The sequence below is a fragment of the Phyllostomus hastatus genome, unplaced genomic scaffold, assembly GCF_019186645.2.
Source record: "Phyllostomus hastatus isolate PE091 unplaced genomic scaffold, TTU_PhHast_1.1 phas_scaffold_317, whole genome shotgun sequence".
NCBI classification, from domain to species: domain Eukaryota; kingdom Metazoa; phylum Chordata; class Mammalia; order Chiroptera; family Phyllostomidae; genus Phyllostomus; species Phyllostomus hastatus.
This window is the reverse complement of record NW_025334023.1, coordinates 27,120,653-27,138,793: the sequence shown is the minus strand read 5'-3', so window position 1 is coordinate 27,138,793 and position 18,141 is coordinate 27,120,653. Positions and strand designations below refer to the sequence as shown.

The window sequence follows — 18,141 nt, the reverse complement described above, 5'->3', positions numbered from 1 at the left end:
TTTCTTTCAAAATTAGCTCAGAAAGTTCAGTAATTCACAAAATACTTCTGTGAAACCCTCCTCCTGCGTGAGCAGCTAGTTCCCCTTGATTGCTGGAGCTTGCCTGCACGTGTGCCTGCCGGGCCTCACCTGCATGTGTGATGCTGCACTGCCTGAGTGGCTGTGCATTCTCCCTGTCAAATCTCTCAGTGTCTCTGCCCCCACTCCATCTTCCACCAGTTTGTTCTTTGTCCATAAGTTATATGGAAAATTTAACTCGCAGTTGTTTGGAATTCACTAAAATTTAGGGTCAGTATATTTGGAGGAGATCCTCAAATTTCAAAGTTGCATCCATAAAACTGGGCTAGTCAGTCCCACATTTCTTGGGGTGTGTTTTTTCTTCTTTCATGAGGAAGAGCAAGCCCATTGGGGTGGAGGGAGGATACTTTGAGAGCCACTCATGGGCTCTCATGTTCCTTACTCATGTAGAGAAAAGTCACTAGCAATACGCTCAGGTGTTGCCTCCAGGAACTGGGAGAGAGAGCGGCCACCCACGTGGGCATAGATTCCTCCACTGGATGCCCCAGCACACTCACATCTGGAGAGACCTGCAGACTCGTATGGAAAATGGCCATTTGAGGATCATTTTCTAGTGCTCGACTGTTGTCTATGCATTTCTGTGCTTTGGGGGAAAGCGCCCACAGTATCTCACCCAAGTGAGCCTTCAGGAGCGGGAGCAGGTGCTGGGGACGTGTGTTGTGTGTCGAAGCTGCAGTCATGATGTGAGAGTCGGGGGAAGTCGCAGCCTCCAATGCAGTCTTTGTACTGGATGGGTGGGACGTTGAAACTCTTGGGAATATTCCCTGATATTTACATAACTGGTCATCTTCAGCTTTTTGCATTGTAAGGTAGTGAGTAAATCTCCTCTCTGTCCTGAGGGAGAGAACAAACCACCGTGCAGTCACAAAGGGATCGGGGCCATCAGAGGCCCTGTGACTGGCAGGAAAGAACACAGTGCAGAGAGGCAGGACGCAGCACACGAGGCCTCCCCAGCTGTCGCCGACCGTCGGTGTGTGACTCTGCAACCACCTTTCTGAATGGCACTCAACTTCATTTTGAAACGGGAATTAAAATTCTTGGCTGGTTACAAGCAGAGAACCAGACCCCGTTCCACTGGCTAAGGACACAGAAGCCCCATTAGCAGTGTTAATGTGTCACATTGGAGGCACGACCAAGGGGCGTTGTCTCGGCAACTATCGATGTATCAGATTAGATGCATGTTTGGGGCTTGGGGCCTGAGAATGAATGGGACTGGAATGTAAAATCAGAGGTTGGGGCTGGGGGGGTTGGGGGGGGCTCCACCCGCAGGGCCTGCCCACAACCCTCCCCCCAGACACCATGATGAGAATAAGTCTACAAGACATGATCTGCTTGGGGAGGAAAGGTGGCCAATCTCTCAGAGGAATAGGCCTTGGGCCTGTTCCTCAGTGGGCTTTTTATTGGGTTTAATTTGCATAGGAATACAGGGAGTATACATAAAGCTCATCAGTCATTGTCGGGTAGTAATGATCAAACAATAAATAACATTCAACTCTGAGGGCTTATTCTGAGTCAGGGTCAGATAGTTAAAGGGCCATAAAACTTTGGGGAACAAACTCACTTTATGCTTGGACCCTTATCATTTAAATTGAGGGTATTAGCAAAGTAGGTTTCATAGGATTTTATGCATTCTTTCTTAGGCCTGATCATCCTAGGGAACCTGCCCTTTCCAGCACAGGGCCGCACCCACCTCTGGGCATTCTTTCTGGCTTTAGTCAGGCAGGTGAAGTAAGTGCCAAGAGATTAGGAGACTTCTTGCAGACAGAATGAGGACCCAGGCTATGTCAAAGCCAAGGGGTGAGGGTCCATCATCCCCTTTTTCTATAGACCTCCCTAAGTCCTTCCCTGAGGGCCCCTTTGTGACCATGCCTGTCTTAAGTCGTCCCTCCTTTGAGGAATCTTACCCGTCATTGGCTAACCAGCCGTCCTCCCGTGGCCAAGCAGGGTGAGATGAAAGGGGGCAGAGGTGGCACCCCTACAAGGAAAATAAGCTTTGTCTCCTGAGTGGCTTATGGTCCCAAAGTTGATCACTCAGCCTTAGCCATGGGGGGTTACAGCTTCTGAAACCAGGCAGGACGCGGTTCCCAACATGGGGCAATGAACAGATGTGAAGCATGAGACCTGTATTAAGAGCACAGGATCAGGGTGGTGGGGACGTGAGTAGAACCAGACAACCCAGCCACCATCATCCCTTCACGTGGCGCCAGCCAAGCCTTGTTTGTCACCCTTCGTGCAAGGGCAAATGCCCCCTGCCCTCAGAGAACAGGACGGATGGAATCAGGCCCTTTCAACCTTTCCTCCCTTCCGCCCTTCTTTGCTTCCACGTGTGCTTATTGAGCATCTAATAATTTTGTGGAATTACTGACCTCCTCCTTACTGACCACTCCTTGCCACAGTCTTGAGAAAAATCAGGTTTTTAGCTCCAATCTTAATGTTCTTTTCAAAGAAAACCGTAATTTCAGCATTGCTTTTCTGTGGAAAGGTTTTTGAGAAAGGTCAAAATTCGGAGCTCTTGTCTAAATGCTAAATGGCCGCTTACACATTGGTAAAAATTTGTGTTTCCAGTCATTAGTTTTGTGTCTTTCAGCCACTGATGAATACTTCCCATTTATAAATAATGATTTTTAAACAAAAAATGATTTTTGTGTATCAGCTGATTTTGCCTTCCTGATACATCTTGGCACCATGGATCAGAATTTTGAGAGAATGGGCCTTTTTTATGCTTTTGAAGCTTTTTACAGACTTCAAAGCAATGTAATATTTGTTTTGAGAGTCTTATGTACTTGCCTTCTAAGTTGTTTTTGTTTGATTGTGCCTGCTGCCCTTACTTGGCAGTAAACATGAATTTTTAAGTCTGTTTCTGGATCTGAATGAATTCTCCAAAAGTAAATTGGTTGAGAATGTTTCTCCAGCCACTAATTCCTGTGTCGATGTTTCTTGTGTACCACAGAGTAGATTTATGTTTTTGCCAGTATGTTTAAAGCACTTTGCTTCTTTTCCACATTACTAAGCTTTTTATGATTTATTTTGAGCCACTGTTTTCACTTAAGCCACAGTCTCACGTGTGCCTGCTTTGTGGGTTTATTTGATCTAAATGCATCTGTGCCCCGGCCTTCTTCATAAAAACACAGGAGATGTCTGGAGTGCATGGTGATGGCTAGGGGAATGGACACCGGGGCATTAGTACATACCTGGGTGTGAATTCCTTTCCACTGTCACACACTGGGTGTTCTCACAAAGCTGCCTGCAGGACGAGGGTGGTAACATCTACCGCACACGCTGCTCTGAGAACTAAATGAGATGCCAGAGTGACGTGCTTTCCCCAGCCTGCAGCATGAGGGAAATGCTCGTTCATTGGCAGCTGTTGTTAAAAAAGATTAAACTGAGGGCTCTTTTTTTTGCTGTTTTTTGAGTGTTCTAGAAAAGAGATGTTAGATTTTAAATATGACTGGAGCACTGGATTATGCATTTTAAGAGATGTGAGCTATTTGGCTGAACTCGAGGGGGTCCAGCCTGCCGGCCACATGCAGCCCAGGATGGCTATGAATGCGGCCCAATATAAAATCATAAATTTACTTAAAACCTTTTTTTTGCTCATCAGTTTTTGTTAGTGTTTGTGTATTTAATGTGCGACCCAAGACAACTCTTCTTCCAGTGTGACCCACAGATGGCAAAAGGTTAGACACCATTGGCCACTAGATCATTTCTCGTTAGTTTAGCACTCACTGACCAGAGAATTATTGTGCCTTTCAGTCAAAGATATATGTAGACCGTGTCGGTGGCGCAGCTCTGTCATTTTCACCGGCCATCATTAACTGGGGGGATTCAATTGCTAAAACCAGCGGCAGGAATAGTCCTCTCTGACCAGCTGTTTTCTACCAGACACAGGCTTCCAGCTCCACTGTTTCAGTCTACCTGTGTCTGTCCCGCCCCTTCCGCCACCCCCGCCCCCCGCCCACACTGGACTTACCAAACACAGGGCGTGTGTCTTCTTCATCTCTCTGCTGTGTGACCAGCGTGGCTGTCACGCCGGGCGGACCTGAATCCTAGGCAGGGAAAACAAGCAGTGAGCTGGAATGCAAACATGGTGGAAGATTTCAGCTGCAACCTCTCTCTGGTCAAGAGGACCAATACAGGGTTAAGTCTTTTCTGAGTCTTCATTTCACTGTAAAATTACTGAAATAGCTGCTCTGTGGATGAGGAGTAGAAATAAAACTTCAACTCTTATTGAGAAAGTCATAAGGGATAGATAAGTGCGGAAGAGAAACACTAACAAATACAGTGATAGTACTCATATGCCAGTAGATGCAGTGTTCATATTCATAGCATGCCACATAGCTTAACATACAATGTTGTTAGTAGAAGGGGCAGGGAGTTTTTACTTTAGGATTTTATTTTGTTTTCCTTAGGTACTGTCATAATTCTGTCAAGATGAGGGAGAGAACTGGCTGGGATTTAGGAGAGGGCGAGGGAGCGAAGGGGTTTGTGGGGAGATTTCTTCAGTGTGGTGCCCTCGGACGCCTCCCTGTGAGTGTTTGCATCACTCCCGGGTGTCCTGTGTTGGCAGGGACACCACGATCATCAACCACTCGAGGAGCGGCAGCTACGGCGAGGGCTCGCTGGAGGCCCACATCTGGCAGGAGGAGGAGGAGGTGGTACAGGCCACCAGGAGGTGTCAGGACATGGAGTACACGTAAGGGACAGCCATGCGCGCGGCCGTGATACTGGGCTCCACTCTGGTCACCACCTCTAGACCCCAGCGGCCGATGTTGGTGCTCACACACCAGCCCCGTCCTGCTCGGGACAGCTGACAGGCTCAGCCGATTACTCTCCTCGTGAGAAGAACTCAAGTGTTTTCCAATCCTTGTTTTTGGCCATCGTGGGGAAAATTATCTTCTCCCAGAAAATCTGTTCATCTTTTAATTGTTTTTTTCAGAAAGTAGGGAAATTAACTTCCTTGGAAAGCTGACCCTGTGTGAGGCTTCATATTCGTGGTTCCCATGTCCCCTACTGCTCCTTCCCTGCACCCTGGTCCCTGAGCTGGTCCCTGAGCACACTGTGGTCCGGGGGCCCTGCTAGGAGGCCACGATCATTCTGACCTACGTCCTCAGGTTCCTGGAAGCCCGAGAGCCTCCTGAGAGACCAGAGAAGGTGTACCCTTTTGATCTACTTCCAAAGATCCATCTTACACGGTTTGCAGATTATAAATGTTTGAAGACTTGACTGCAACTCATTCTCCAACCTCAATTACACTTTGAATCCCTGGGGCAGCCAGAGAGCAATGCTTCCAGTTTTTCTAGGCTTTTGTTTATGACTGTTCTATTTTGTTTTGTTACACAGCATTAAGAACCTCCACGCCAAAATCATAGAGAAGGACGCCATGATTAAGGTCCTTCAGCAGCGATCTCGTAAAGATGCCGGCAAGACGGACTCCTCGAGCCTGCGGCCGGCCCGCTCCGTCCCTTCCATTGCTGCAGCCACAGGGACCCACTCCCGCCAGACCTCTCTCACCAGCAGCCAGTTAGCTGAGGAGAAGAAGGAAGAGAGAACCTGGAAGGGAAGCATAGGTAAGTCCCATACCTCCTTCAGCCTCGCATCTGGAAAGCAAGAGCCACCCCAGCACTGAGAGGCAACCGTGTCTGGTGCAAAGAGCCCTGACACTTTTGTGGTGTCGGAGTCTGTCACTCATGGGAACAGAAATGCCACTGAATACTTGGAAGCCTCAGTTCACTCATCTGTGAAATGGGGAGGAAAATCAGCTCTCCTTTGGCTGTGGAAGTTAAATGGGCTCTGTGGGAGCAACGGCTCTACCACGAGATTGGCATTAGCCACAGGTTGACTCATGTAGTTATTAGCATGATTGTTGAAAGCTGAGGTAACCGACTCTTAAACATAAAGTGTTCTAATAGGAAAAGCCCTTAGAAGTCAGACCCCTGAATTTGGCCCTGCCCCAGACCAGTTGTAAGACTGCCCCACCTCTGCTTCTGTGCCTAGAGAAAGCAGGGCAGTGTCTGCCCTGTTACCCCTGGGGCTCCGGTGAGGGCACACTGAGGTACTGGGGAGCGAGCACTTTGGGAGAAGCATGCTAGAGCAGGAGAGGTTGGTGGTCGTTGTTCTTTTTGTACTGTTGCACAGGCAGAATTTTAAGAATTCTGCAGATGCGGTGTTAGCCGAGAGTGGGTTTCCTGGGTTAAGGGCCGGCCTATCAACGGGCTCGCTGAGTCCAGAGAGGAAGGGGGCAGTGCTGCCCAGCACTCAGGCAGCATTCCCAGACATGTGTCCCCCATTCTTTTCCCTGCACTCTGGCAACTCCGGGGTCTTGCCCTCCTTTGATGCCTGTCCCTGGGTCAGAGCATGCTTTGTTTATCTGTGCAGCTGAGAGCCAGTTTTTGTCAGCAGGGGCCTGGCTGCTTCGTGCCAAAAACGGGTAAGAGCTTCCAGGATGAACCTGACAGAGGGGGATCAAAGGCACCCAGCCAGAATCCCTGTTTGAAGTCCCTCCACGGTCACTTCAGCAGTCCCTGGCCTCCAAGGAAGTATACTTCAAAGAGGACGTGCATGGATAGCAGCTGGGATCATCAAACACCCTCCCAGGGGCACTTAGCTTTCAGCCCAACGAGAGAGCCTGGAAGTCGGTGCTCAGATGCCTGGTAAAGAGCCTGAAAGGCATTCAGGCCAGTTTGTGGTGTCCAGCCAGGCGGGCATTTCTCTGGTGTCTGTGCGTCTGTCCCTCAGCGTGTGGCACATCTACACCAGACGTGGGAGCCGGACCCAGTCTGCGGGGAGAGCTGCGGTGTTCTCTGCTCTGGGGCTTCATTGGTGTCACACAGTTGGTGTCCACGCGTCACAGAAACAGAGAGGGGCTCCGGCAGGCCAGGCCGAGGCGCACATTCCCGGGCCGCGCCCCAGTTCCCGCATCGCTTCCACAGTCTCTTGCCCAATGGGCTCTGGAAGGAGGTAGAGGGGACAGTGTAGACCTTCCTGGTGGCTCAGGGGCACCCAGGTGGCATGACTGCCTGGTGACTTAGTTCCACAAGAACATCCCTGTCTGACTGCAGAGCTGTGACAGGCAGCCAATGAGGCGGGAAGAATGCAGGCTGGCGTCAAGTCGGGCACAGCTGGGCTTGGATCCCATTCCTGCTACTTCTAAGCTGTGAGAAGTTTGTTTCACTGAGCAGCTGTTTGCTTGTGTGTAAAACAGAAGATAACAACAGGACATGTCTCACAGGACGGTTGTGAACTACAAAGTGAGATGATGTGTGTGGAAGTACTTAGCTCAAGACCCGGCTACTCGAAGTGTGGTCTGGCCTCGAGTCACCGGCATCACCTTGGAGCTTGTTAGAGAGGCAGCCTCCAGTCCCACCCACTGAACTGAATCTTCATTTAACGATATATCCAAGTACCTAATAGGTGCATTACATTTGAGAAGCAAGAGCTGTAGACAAACTGAACTGCTCTGTGTTGAGTTATGAATGGGCACCTTTAAACAGCCCTGGTGAGGATACTTCATGAATTGCTGGCTAGTTAAGATACATGAACAAATAGCTGATTGTGCTGACCACGTTTTCTACAGGCTAGTGTTCTGGAGTGCCGGCTGTTTTCTGAATGTGTGCTGTGTTTCATTATTTAAAAATAAAAAAAGTTGCTCTCCTGTCCCTCTCTGTTGGGAGACGTTGAGAAGGAAGGGCACTGCCCATCGTGCCCTCTTTTCCCAGCGGCAGTTTACTTTACAACTCTTCCCCTCAGAAAAAGAACTACAAATTTTTAGGGAGGAGACTTTTTTTCCCTTTTTTAAAAATTTCCTAATTGCTTTTCAATGTATCAGACACATAATAAGTGCTTGTAAATGCATTTGGTGAAGGAATCAATGAACGAATACAACAATCTTCAGTCCAGAAGAAAATCATCTCCAAGACAGCTTTTCTTGTTTTGTTTTGTGTTAAGAACTAACACTGAAAAAGCTGTCTCTCTGCCCTCAGGACTGCTGCTGGGGAAGGAGAACCATGAACACGCTTCCGCCCCCGTACTGCCCGCCCCGCCTGCCTCGGCACTGTCCCCCACAGTGCCCACCACATCGGCCAGCAGTGCCCATGCTAAGACGGGCAGCAAGGACAGCAGCACCCAGACAGACAAGAGCACTGAACTCTTCTGGCCCAACATGGCCTCCTTGCCCAACCGCGGCAGACTGGGCATGACCCCTTCCAACAGCCCGGTCCTGAAACACCCAGCGGCCAAAGGGACAGCAGAGAAACTGGGTAAGAGGTTCTGATCTCCTTTTCATCAAAGAAACCGTAGAGCCCTCTGGCCTGAGAAAGGGGGGCTGTTGTTGAGCTGGGGAAGTGGCAGAGCCACCAATCAGCTTTCACTTTATGGGGTGTTTTCTTTTATGGTTATGGTTACCCTAGAGCATATAAGCTGTGTTTGTTCTCATGGGAATAAAATGTGTGTAGACACTCTTAATTTATTACCCTTCAAAGGATCACACAACTTGGGTGTGCCCTTTCGGTGTATCCTTATAGCCAGCCCTTCCCTACAAGGGACAGAAATAGACAGACTCTGAGGGGTGCTGGGGAGCCAGTAGCACCCACCAACTGCATCAGAGGCATGGGGTGCATGGATGCGGCCCTACTCGTTAAGGATTCGGGTGGGGAGCACCTCCTGACTGAGGGAGTCCTAATCCTAATTAATCCTAATTAATGAAAACAATCCACTCCTACTTAACGCCATCAAACGCCTACTCATCGGAAGCATAGGGAGGTAATAAACCACAGAGGAGGGGAGCTTCTGGTGCCACCTTCAGGCCAGCACCAATGTTGCTTTAAACATGTAAGAGAAGACAGCTGGAGGCAGGAGCTTGCGATGAGCCCAGAAACATCTGGGTAAAGAACAGACTTGGCTTCATCTTGGGGACTAATCTTAGTCCTGGGGATAGCTCTCTTCAGGAATTCTTTTGAGGAGGTGGGGTTATTGGGGTCATAAATTCAACTGTTTCAAGGGAGTTCTTTATTTTCATCCTACAAATTAGACAAATATACACAGCATTGTCTTTTTTTTTTTTTTTTTGAGATTCCATTCCTAAAATGCCCTTTTCCAAGAAGGCAGGGTGTGTGTGAAAGTTCCTGTTCCTGCTCCAGCAGGGCCGGGTCATATGGCCTTTGCCATGTGCCCTGGTGGTGAGCGGTGGGGTCTGAAATGGTTCCATTGTAGAGAGACCTCGTGAGACCCGTGTCCTTCCCGAGGAGTCGGCTACTGATGTCCCCTTGTGTTTGGCAGAGAGCTCTCCTGGCCATGGGAAGTCACCTGACCACAAAGGCCGCGGCAGCAGCCTGCTGCACAAGCCCGAGTTCCCCGACGGGGAGATGATGGAAGTCCTCATCTGATGCTGGCATCCCTGTTGAGTTCGGGAACCGATGTTGAGAAGCAAACAAAGAATGTGTCAAAGAGGGAGCAAAATGATCAGGAAGGTTGTTGATGGACAATCAGGAATGATTGGAACTGATAAAGATGTCAGATTAGTGAGAACACTTTTTGTAAATGTTAAAAAATCGGGACACCTACCTGACTGAAGATGAAGAGAATGCTGTGGACTTTTATTGCGTGTGGTGGAAGAGAGACGGTGCATGTAGGTTTGGAAACAAGAAATGGGAAATAGAATCTTCATTGTACAGAAAATGTATCTCATGGGGAGGGTCTGTGTACACCCATTTTCTGGTTATAAATGGATAAACCTGAACGTGAATCTTCCTTGGAATACCCCCATTCTCCTTGCCTTTTAGCATCTTTTGGTTTCAGAAGAACCTCCTGGAAACCCCTGGGAGCCCATCTGGGCTTTGCCCGTGGGGTCCTGGGCTGTGACAAAGTAAGCTGGGACTGACTCTCCTAAACGGCTCTGTGGTGGGCATTGAGCCTTGTGCTTCGCGTTGGTCACCTCTTTTGGTCCCAGGCTAAGTGTTGCTCAGTATTGTGCAGCCTGGGAAAGCGGAACAGTTCTGCGGCGAGTAGAACTGTTATAGTTCCACTATATTGCCCGTGCCCTCCACGGGGTGTCCTGGGAATGTGTGTGTGTGTGTGTGTGTGTGTGTGTGTGACACGAGCTGGACGCTACGGGGCGACAGGGCGTCTGGAACATGGTCCTCACCGAATCACCTGCCTGGCTTGGGTTTTGCAGGAGATTTTGGGGCTGCTTAGCTTTTGTGGACTCGGCCGTGCTTTGTAAACTGAGCGGGAGCATCATGGTCTTGGTGCTCATCCTTCCCAGTTTCCCTGACTTCATCCCTGTTTTTGCTTCACTTTCTTTCATTTCACTCTTTCTTCCTTTCACTGTTTTCTAAACTTTAAAATGACAGAAGAGGTCCATATTTATCAGAGCGGTGTCTGAAGTGTCTCCGTCCTGCTGTGTTCCGCAGTGACAGGTGGGACAGAGCCAGAGGCTGGCTTCCCAGCTGCTCCCTGGGCCGTGGCTGCTCACGCCGCACTGACTGCGCTGGGGAGGCCGTGGCGAGGCTGTGGTGAGGCAGGAGACCTGTGGCCAGTGACATCTTGCATTAAGGTCATGGCCCTGGCTTTTTTCTCTCCCACATGAGCTCTTTTGCATGGGGCTGAGTACTTGCACCCTGTCACTCTGTGGGGGTAAGACTTTCAGGACAGCACCCCAGGAAGCAAACGGCGCTGGACTTGGTGGCGCCCAGAATCTCACCAGGCACCTGGTATGCTTTCTAGAGTTGTGGTTCTGGAGCACGTTCCACACTCTCCCCGCCCCTCACACTGCCCTGGTCGCTGTTGACGAGCACACACACTTTCGTCACCATCAGCGCATGTGTGTTCAGTTTTCTCCATCGGGAACTTGCTTTGGAACCTAACAGGCCAGTTATATATGCGGTTTGGTCTGATTTCTCACGATTTCAGTTTGAGGCAAGGTTATCCAAAGTAAGATGAAAATACCACGTTGAAGAGCCAGGAGTGAGTGTGGCGGCAGGCCCCTTGTCCCTGGGCTTGAGGGTTCACATCTGACTGCTCCGACGAGGGGCCTTCCTGACAAATCTGGGAGGCGCCGGGTCCGGAAAGAGGTGCAGTGGCCAGGCTGTCGGAAGTTTTTGCAGGGTCCTGCTGTCTCTCGCTCCAGGCCATCTGGATGGTCCCTTTCCTCACCTACCTTAAGGAAGGAAAGAAAAGCCCTGGCTCCGAATGAAGCCTCACCTAAAGGAAGCTTGGGCCTCAGCACTGTCCAGGAGGTTTGGCTTAGGGAGCTTATTTTAGGGTTGGTCTTTAGAGTGTAACCTGGGTGGAGTTAGAGCCTCCCCAAATTGAGGAGTTTGAAGGGTGACAGAAAGCACTAAAGGGGGAGGGTTAAAACTAGACCTTTGCCCGTGGGGTCCTGGGCTGTGACAAAATAAGCTGGGACTGACTCTCCTAAACGGCTCTGTGGTGGGCATTGAGCCTTGTGCTTCGCACTGGTCACCTCTTTTGGTCCCAGGCTAAGTGTTGCTCAGTATTGTGCAGCCTGGGAAAGCGGAACAGTTCTGCGGCGAGAAGCTCGCTAAATGCCCGGGGATGTGGGGAGAGGGCACAGAGGCCCCACTAGTGAGGAAAAGGTTGCTGTGCATAGGACAGAGGGTCGCCATTCCAATCTCTGCTCTCATCACTTTTTATGGGTGATGTGGTTCAGTAGGTGGCACTCCCCATTAATGTTGGGGTGCACCAGGAAGGAAAGAAAGTATCTAGAGGTAGGAAGGCAAGTTGCCTCTGCCAGCCCCACCCCCCTCGCCCATGTCTGGGCCACCCCAAACTTAGTCTGTCTCCCCTAGAAGTGGGTGAGAGGGAGATCCGCAGCCCAGCTTCCCCCAGACTTCCCCTCCATGCTCTAGCTCCCCTCAGTGCCCCCCCCATCACTGGGCGGCACACGTGCCTCTGACCCCCCTGGGTTGCCAGGCTGTGCTAGTTGTCAGCAAGCACGGACGTCACCATGTCTCAGTTGTGCTATGGCCTTTGCCAATCTCTTTTTTATTCTAACCTGCCAAGACTCTTCCATAAGAGAGGGTATCTATAGCTTTAAAAACTCTTCTTTTATGGGAGATTTCCTGCCACGCCAGGGCCCCTGACACTTCACATTCGTTGCTTTCTTGCTTGCATGTAGGAAAAAGGGGTTGCCAGTCCTGAGCACCCACTGTGCATTCCGGGCAGTTTACATCCGATGATCTCATTTGATTTTCAGAAGAAATAATAGCAGCTCTAGTTTTGAGTGCTGACTGTGTGGTAAGCACCTTTTAATGAGTCCTCCAGACACCTGGAAGCGGGGTCAAGTTTATTCTTTATTCTCCTGTTTCACGGGAGGAAACTGGGGCTCAGGGAGCAAGTCCCTTCCTAGAGTCCCGCAGCCAGGAGGAGCTGGGGTCTGAGCCACGGGTTGAGAGGGGAGCTGGGCTGCCTCTGACGGTGCCACGCTCGGCCCACTCTCTCCCCCATCTGTGATGTGCATGTGCGTGCACACAGCTGCCCCACTCTCAGGAGCTAAGAAATAGGAATAGGCCCAGAATGCCTTGAATTGCCCACAAACACCAGGCCTAGGTGGAATTCTTTGTGTTCCGTTACACACATGGCCACAAAACCATGTACAAAACACTTGTGCATTGTCCAGAGGCCTGGACTTCTGAAGCTCCTGGTGGAGTCTGATTATGGAACTTACAGGTCCCATCAGTGTGAAGGGCAAAGGCTTTGGCTTTGTGTGGAGACATGTCAGAGTAATTCTGCTTCCTTCTTAAATGTGCTGTCGGGCAGCTTCTGTGTGCTGCCTAGGGACTAGGAGGTGTCTCTGGATTCCAGCAACTAATTTCAGTGCCTGTGCATTTTCTTCTGTTTTTCTTCTGTTTCCCAGAGGTTGGCAGCTAAGGATGGTGTTGAGTTCAGCCTGTTCCGAGCAGGCATGCAGGACCAGGCCGCCACGTCCCTCCCAGGGCACTGATTGAAGGGCAGAGAGTGCTGGGGCCTCCTCTCTTCGGTTCTGCAGGGCTTGCTCTTTGGAGTTCATGTATGAACTTTACTGCACGGGGCTTGGATTGGATACGGGAACAGTCGCTCCAAATGAGTTGTGAACTCAAACAATTCGGTGGTTGTGTTGCTCTGGGAAGAGGCTGTCAGGACACCCCCTGCAGAGAAGCCGGCCCTGCTGTTTGTTCAGCCATCTGTACCCACAGGAGGCAGTGGCTGATGGGCTGGGGGTTCTCCACTGCAGCAGCCCACTGAGTCCCAGACACTGGAGTGAACACAGGTGTCCAGTGAGGCTGGGCCCCCAGGAGGAGAGAAGACTAGATTGGGATTTAGAAAGTTTCCAGGCAGAGAGCTCATGCGCATCCCTCAGGGAGCTGTGCTGGTCAAAGCGGTGTGCTTCCCAAACCAGAGCCCTGCTCCACACCTGCACGGGCGCCAGAAGCCTGTGTCCCTGTGCACTCCCGATGGCCTCGTGCTCCTGAGCAAAGGAGCACTGTGGCCACGGTAAGCGGGCGCCCACCAACGTTGTTAAACGGCAGATGCTTTAAGTAGCTGGAGAGCATCCAGCCCGCAGTTGGCTTCTTCACATCCCTAAACCTGAGGCAGCCTTGGTATACGCTCTATGAGTGCTGGCCTTCATGTCTCTTCTCTGCGTAGTTCATCAGCGTGTCTGAAATGTCTTCATTCAGCGTGAGCAGTGTTGAGTGGGTTTGCCTCTCCTGTGTGGCTCCACAGGAGATGGGCAGAGTAATTAAGAAGTTACCAGAAGCTGATCAGCTGGGAGCATGTTTCTTCTGGAACTAATTAATGAGCAATTTTTCCTCTTCCCTGAAGTAGCATACCCTTTTCTTGTTTAGTAATTTAATGGTATATAAAGACGTGTACCTGTAGGTGTACACCTGTGAGGTAGGGCTATGAGGCTGTGTATGGGGTTGCTTTTCTGAAGCCCCAGGAGATCCACGTGTTTCATCTCACCTCCCTCCCTCGGAAGGGAGCCCCGTGGGAGACTCCACACTGATCGCTGCAGGGCTGCCTGGGTGCAGCGTGCGCAAACGCCTCTATTGGCAGGGACTGCGGAGCCTCGCATGTGCATTTGATTATTCTTAGACATGAGAAATCTTTGTCCTTGAAGAGGGACTTAAGTTTGGAAATAATCCCAAGTCATTCTCTCAGTTGGCTAAATAAAGATGTGTGATGAGGTCACCCCATTTTAGCTTAAAAAAAAAAACCCTGAAGATGTTCCTTGGAGTGAGTCTTTGCCCTCCAGGAGCCTCTCGAAGTGACCGCTTCCGAGAGGGACAGTCTTCATAAATACATGTAACTTCTAGTGGATTCACTTTTAAAATCTGTTCTCGCGCCATGTCTTGTATGTGTCAACATCTCTGCACACACCCGGTGTAAGTTTGTACGCGCTAGTGCACCCCTCCCGCAGGCAGCCTGTAAAGCCGTGCTATGCTTAGTGCATGTTATAGTCGTGTTATGCTCCAGTGAGGTGTTTGTCACGAAACTTGGCTTCGTTGCAGAATTCAAATATTGTTCTCAATATAGTGAAGTACATGTACGGCATTTTCTTGTATCAACTCCAGAAGCTTTGATGCCCAGTGGTGTGTTTACATGTGATTTTGCCTAGGACTGTGGTCACATGTAGACACCTGTGACTATTTATTACAAAGCAGAATGTAAGCAGTTTACCCACAGTGGTTTTCTTGGAGTTACGGTGTCTTTCCCCTTTGAGGAGTGACCGTGGAACCTCCTCCTCCACGAGGCACTTACAGAATCTGTGGGACTCCGGGAACAAGGGCAGGTGCCTGCAGCTGCCTTGGCCAGAACCCGACGGCTCCGGTGCTGCCCCGCCCAGGCCTGCGGTGTGTGTGTCGCGTGCTTGGTGGCCACTGCTGTGTGCTCTGTGGCGGACGCCGGGGTCACGCTGGGGCATCTGAGTCTGCTGGCCTGTGCTGAAGGGCGTGCAGAGCCGCACAGGTGGGCGGGCCTGGGCACCGAGTCGGGAGAGCCCAAGAACGCCGTGTGTGTGTCCCCGAAGATACTGATACTGTTGGTTGGCCAAAGATTTTCCTCTTCTTTGCTGCTTAAACTTGTGCCTTAATATTGTATATAATAAATGGATAAAATAGCTTTTCTTTCCCTCACGCTTGCTCCTTTCTTTTCCAAAGAACTTGCATACTGGGTGCTCAATAACTTTATTGAATTTGATTTTGTTTTATTGCTCAGAGGCAGCCTCACTGGCTGTTTTGCTCCCCGAGTCACCTGGCGCCCCCCTCGGGGGCCTGGCTTCCACTAACACAGGCTCCTGATTCTGAGAAGGAAGTGAGTCATCCAGACCCTTGGAGCCCGCCTCACACCCACCACTCCCAGCTCCTCCGCACAAGAAAGAAGAAATGGGGGGGGGGCTGGGCCTGGGAACACGGTATCACTTTGATCTTCTCTGAGTGTCCTCTTTTGGGGCTCCTGGGTGCAGAGCCAGCCAGTGACCACTGTCACTCAGGAATGAACCTAAGCAGCCTGGGCCCAGAGTCTGGGCTGGAGTCAGACTGCGCCCCACATGGACACAGAAGATGTAACTGCCTTCTTAGTGTCTTAGGGTCACAGGAAGTGGGTGAGGGCTTTGGCAGAAAGGGGTCCCATGGTAAACTGGTCAAATACAGGTGGGAGCTCAGGGACTGAAGCAGCAGAACAGAATAAACCATGTGAAGGCCCTTCCCAAGGGGTCGCCATTGTGGGGGAGGAGGTACCCTCTCTTTATTCTCTAATCAGGACAGTGATGTACAAAAGGTGGCGGAGAGGTATTTGAATGCAGGATGCGAGGCCTGTGCACTTGCAGTGAAGGGGGGAAGGTACTGGGAGACAGCAGAGCTCAGTCTCCTATCTGCATGGGTTCCTACCCATTCTGCCCAAAGGAATTCTCTGAAGGAGACCCCCAGAGCTCTGCCTGCATGTGGAAGTGACTCCTGTAGCATAAGGAATGAACTCTGCAGCCCCCTAGCCACCGCCTCCTGGGACTGCCCCAGGAAGACAGCTGGAGGACCTCATTGCCTTCAGGGCTCAGCTGAGGCCCCCTCTGAGCAGGTGCCGCCTCTGCCACCTGCCTGCCCTGACCCAGCTCGCAGCTCGTGTGAGGGCCTGTCTCTTGGCTCCTCGTACACCACAGGAGAGACATCACATCCCTAGCTTTCCTGTGTAGTTCTTCCAGGTGGTGACCACACTGTACCCCAAAGGGGTGCCGGCCTCTGTCCTGGGGTCCTGGGCTGGGACCTCCAGGAACTGCAGGGGGCAACCATGCCTTCTGGATTGCCTGGGCTCTTCCTTATCAGGAGTGAGGTCCAAAATGAGAAATGAATCAGGAGCTCTGAAATTCCCTTCTTAAAAAATGAAAAGTTCCAAGATGATGAAATCAAATATTTCTGTCATTAAAGAATGTTGCTCTTTCATTGTTTCTGTCGCCCTTTTATCAGTGTGACCATGTGTGTCCGATGTGCTCCCTCTACCCGCCCCCTCCCGGCCAGCACATCGACGCCATGCCCAGGGGAGCCTGCACTCTGACGGGTCTGTCCCCCTGAGCTTCCTGCAGGGAGCCTGGAAACGGCCCTCCCCATGGCATGTGGATCTCTGTCAAAGGCGGCTCATCCTAAGGTCTCAATGTGAATCATAGTCCTATTGCGACAAACAGAGAGTGTGTAACTTGATATCCAGATTGGTTTCTTCCTTCTGGGTGCTGGAGGGAGGGTGGGCCTAACGTTTATTGAGCTGGCGTTGGAACATCACTTCCTTTTAGCCACCCAAGGCGGTTGTCAGACGTGCTCACGTGCTCACGAGAAGTGCAGTGCACACTCAACTCTGCCGTCCGACCCAGGCCCGTCCACCTCTGAGTCCTGTTCCCTGTGCACTCCAGCGTGGCCTTTGACTTCCCTTCATTTCTATTTTTAATGGCTTGTTTGCTTGCTTTTGTTTTTAATCGTTCTGAAGGAATTGATAGGCAAATAGCTAATTGAAAACAACACCATAGATGGTAAAGTATTTGATGACTGAATGAGTCAGCCCTCAGGATTTAATGGGAGCAGAATTGTAATGTGTCTGCACATAGTAGGCCCTCTGCCAGTGCAGCCCCTAGCCTCACGGCATCTGTTCCAGGCCCCACCTCAGGCTGCCTCCCGCCGCAGTGACTGCACACACGTGTGTCCGGCAGCTCCTCTGTCTGCAGTGGGAGCACTGTCTTCCACCCAGAGTAGACGTTTATGAAAATTTGAGCTAAATGTTAATTACGCCAAGCTTCTTGTTGCATATTCAGTGACTGTTCAGAGGGAAACTAAAGTAAAATCTTATTTAAGAATAAGCAAGCACCACACATTTGTTCTTTAAAAAAACATGATTTAGAAGTATATAAAATAGAAGCCATCACTTCTCAGCCTTTTGGCTAATATCAAGTGTAGTGTCTGTTCTTATCAGTTAAATAAAATAGACGCCACTCCTTCCTCTAAATCCCTATTATTAACCATTGTTAACAATTGTATATAACCAAATAGGTATACAGATACACATGAGTGAATATCAATTTTTAAAATAAGTTCATGCTATTTCATACAACTTGCTTTTTCCAGTCAACAAGAGATCCTGGGGACATCTCTCTCCCAGCATCTCTCACTATCCTTCTGTAAGTGTCCCTTTGTCTGGAAGAAGGGACTGTATTGACACCTGAAGTGTGGTCCTTTGCCACCACCCAGCTTCCCCACAGCATTTTCCCAGGTGCTGAGAGCTAAGAGCATGGGGAACCTGGGACATACTCAGTTTTTCTGCTAAGAAAGAGGCCAAATTTTGTGATAGGCTTGGCCAAGAGCTGTCCCCAATGGTCTGTCCAAGCACAAACTGGTAATTAATGTCATGATGGCGTGGGGATCCCAAGGACGTGGTGCCGTGGCCCAGGGATGGCTCAGGCCCAGCCTGGCCGGCCCCGTTTCGATCCAGAACACCTGTCAGCTCTCTGACTGAGGGGCCAGCTTTCCATCCAGCGTCCCAGCGTTCGGCCTGGAGAAGAACGTGTTCTCCTGGCATGATCCTGCTTGTGCT

General features: G+C 50.5%; 1 protein-coding gene and 1 pseudogene across 4 annotated transcripts in view; both read left to right on the top strand.

Moving 5' to 3' along the window:
• Positions 1 to 15,178, top strand: part of AMOTL1 (angiomotin like 1) — a 149,960-nt gene extending 134,782 nt beyond the window's left edge. For all 4 annotated transcript variants that reach the window (XM_045817878.1, XM_045817877.1, XM_045817876.1 and 1 more), the window contains 4 exons: positions 4,646 to 4,771; positions 5,419 to 5,645; positions 8,058 to 8,333; positions 9,352 to 15,178. In XM_045817878.1, the coding sequence (XP_045673834.1) occupies positions 4,646 to 4,771; positions 5,419 to 5,645; positions 8,058 to 8,333; positions 9,352 to 9,458 (736 nt within the window). In that variant the 3' untranslated portion in view covers positions 9,459 to 15,178. The remainder of the gene's footprint in view (positions 1 to 4,645; positions 4,772 to 5,418; positions 5,646 to 8,057; positions 8,334 to 9,351) is intronic.
• Positions 15,179 to 17,471: 2,293 nt separating this feature from the next.
• LOC123805656 lies at positions 17,472 to 17,722 on the top strand (annotated as a pseudogene).
• Positions 17,723 to 18,141: the final 419 nt, after the last annotated feature.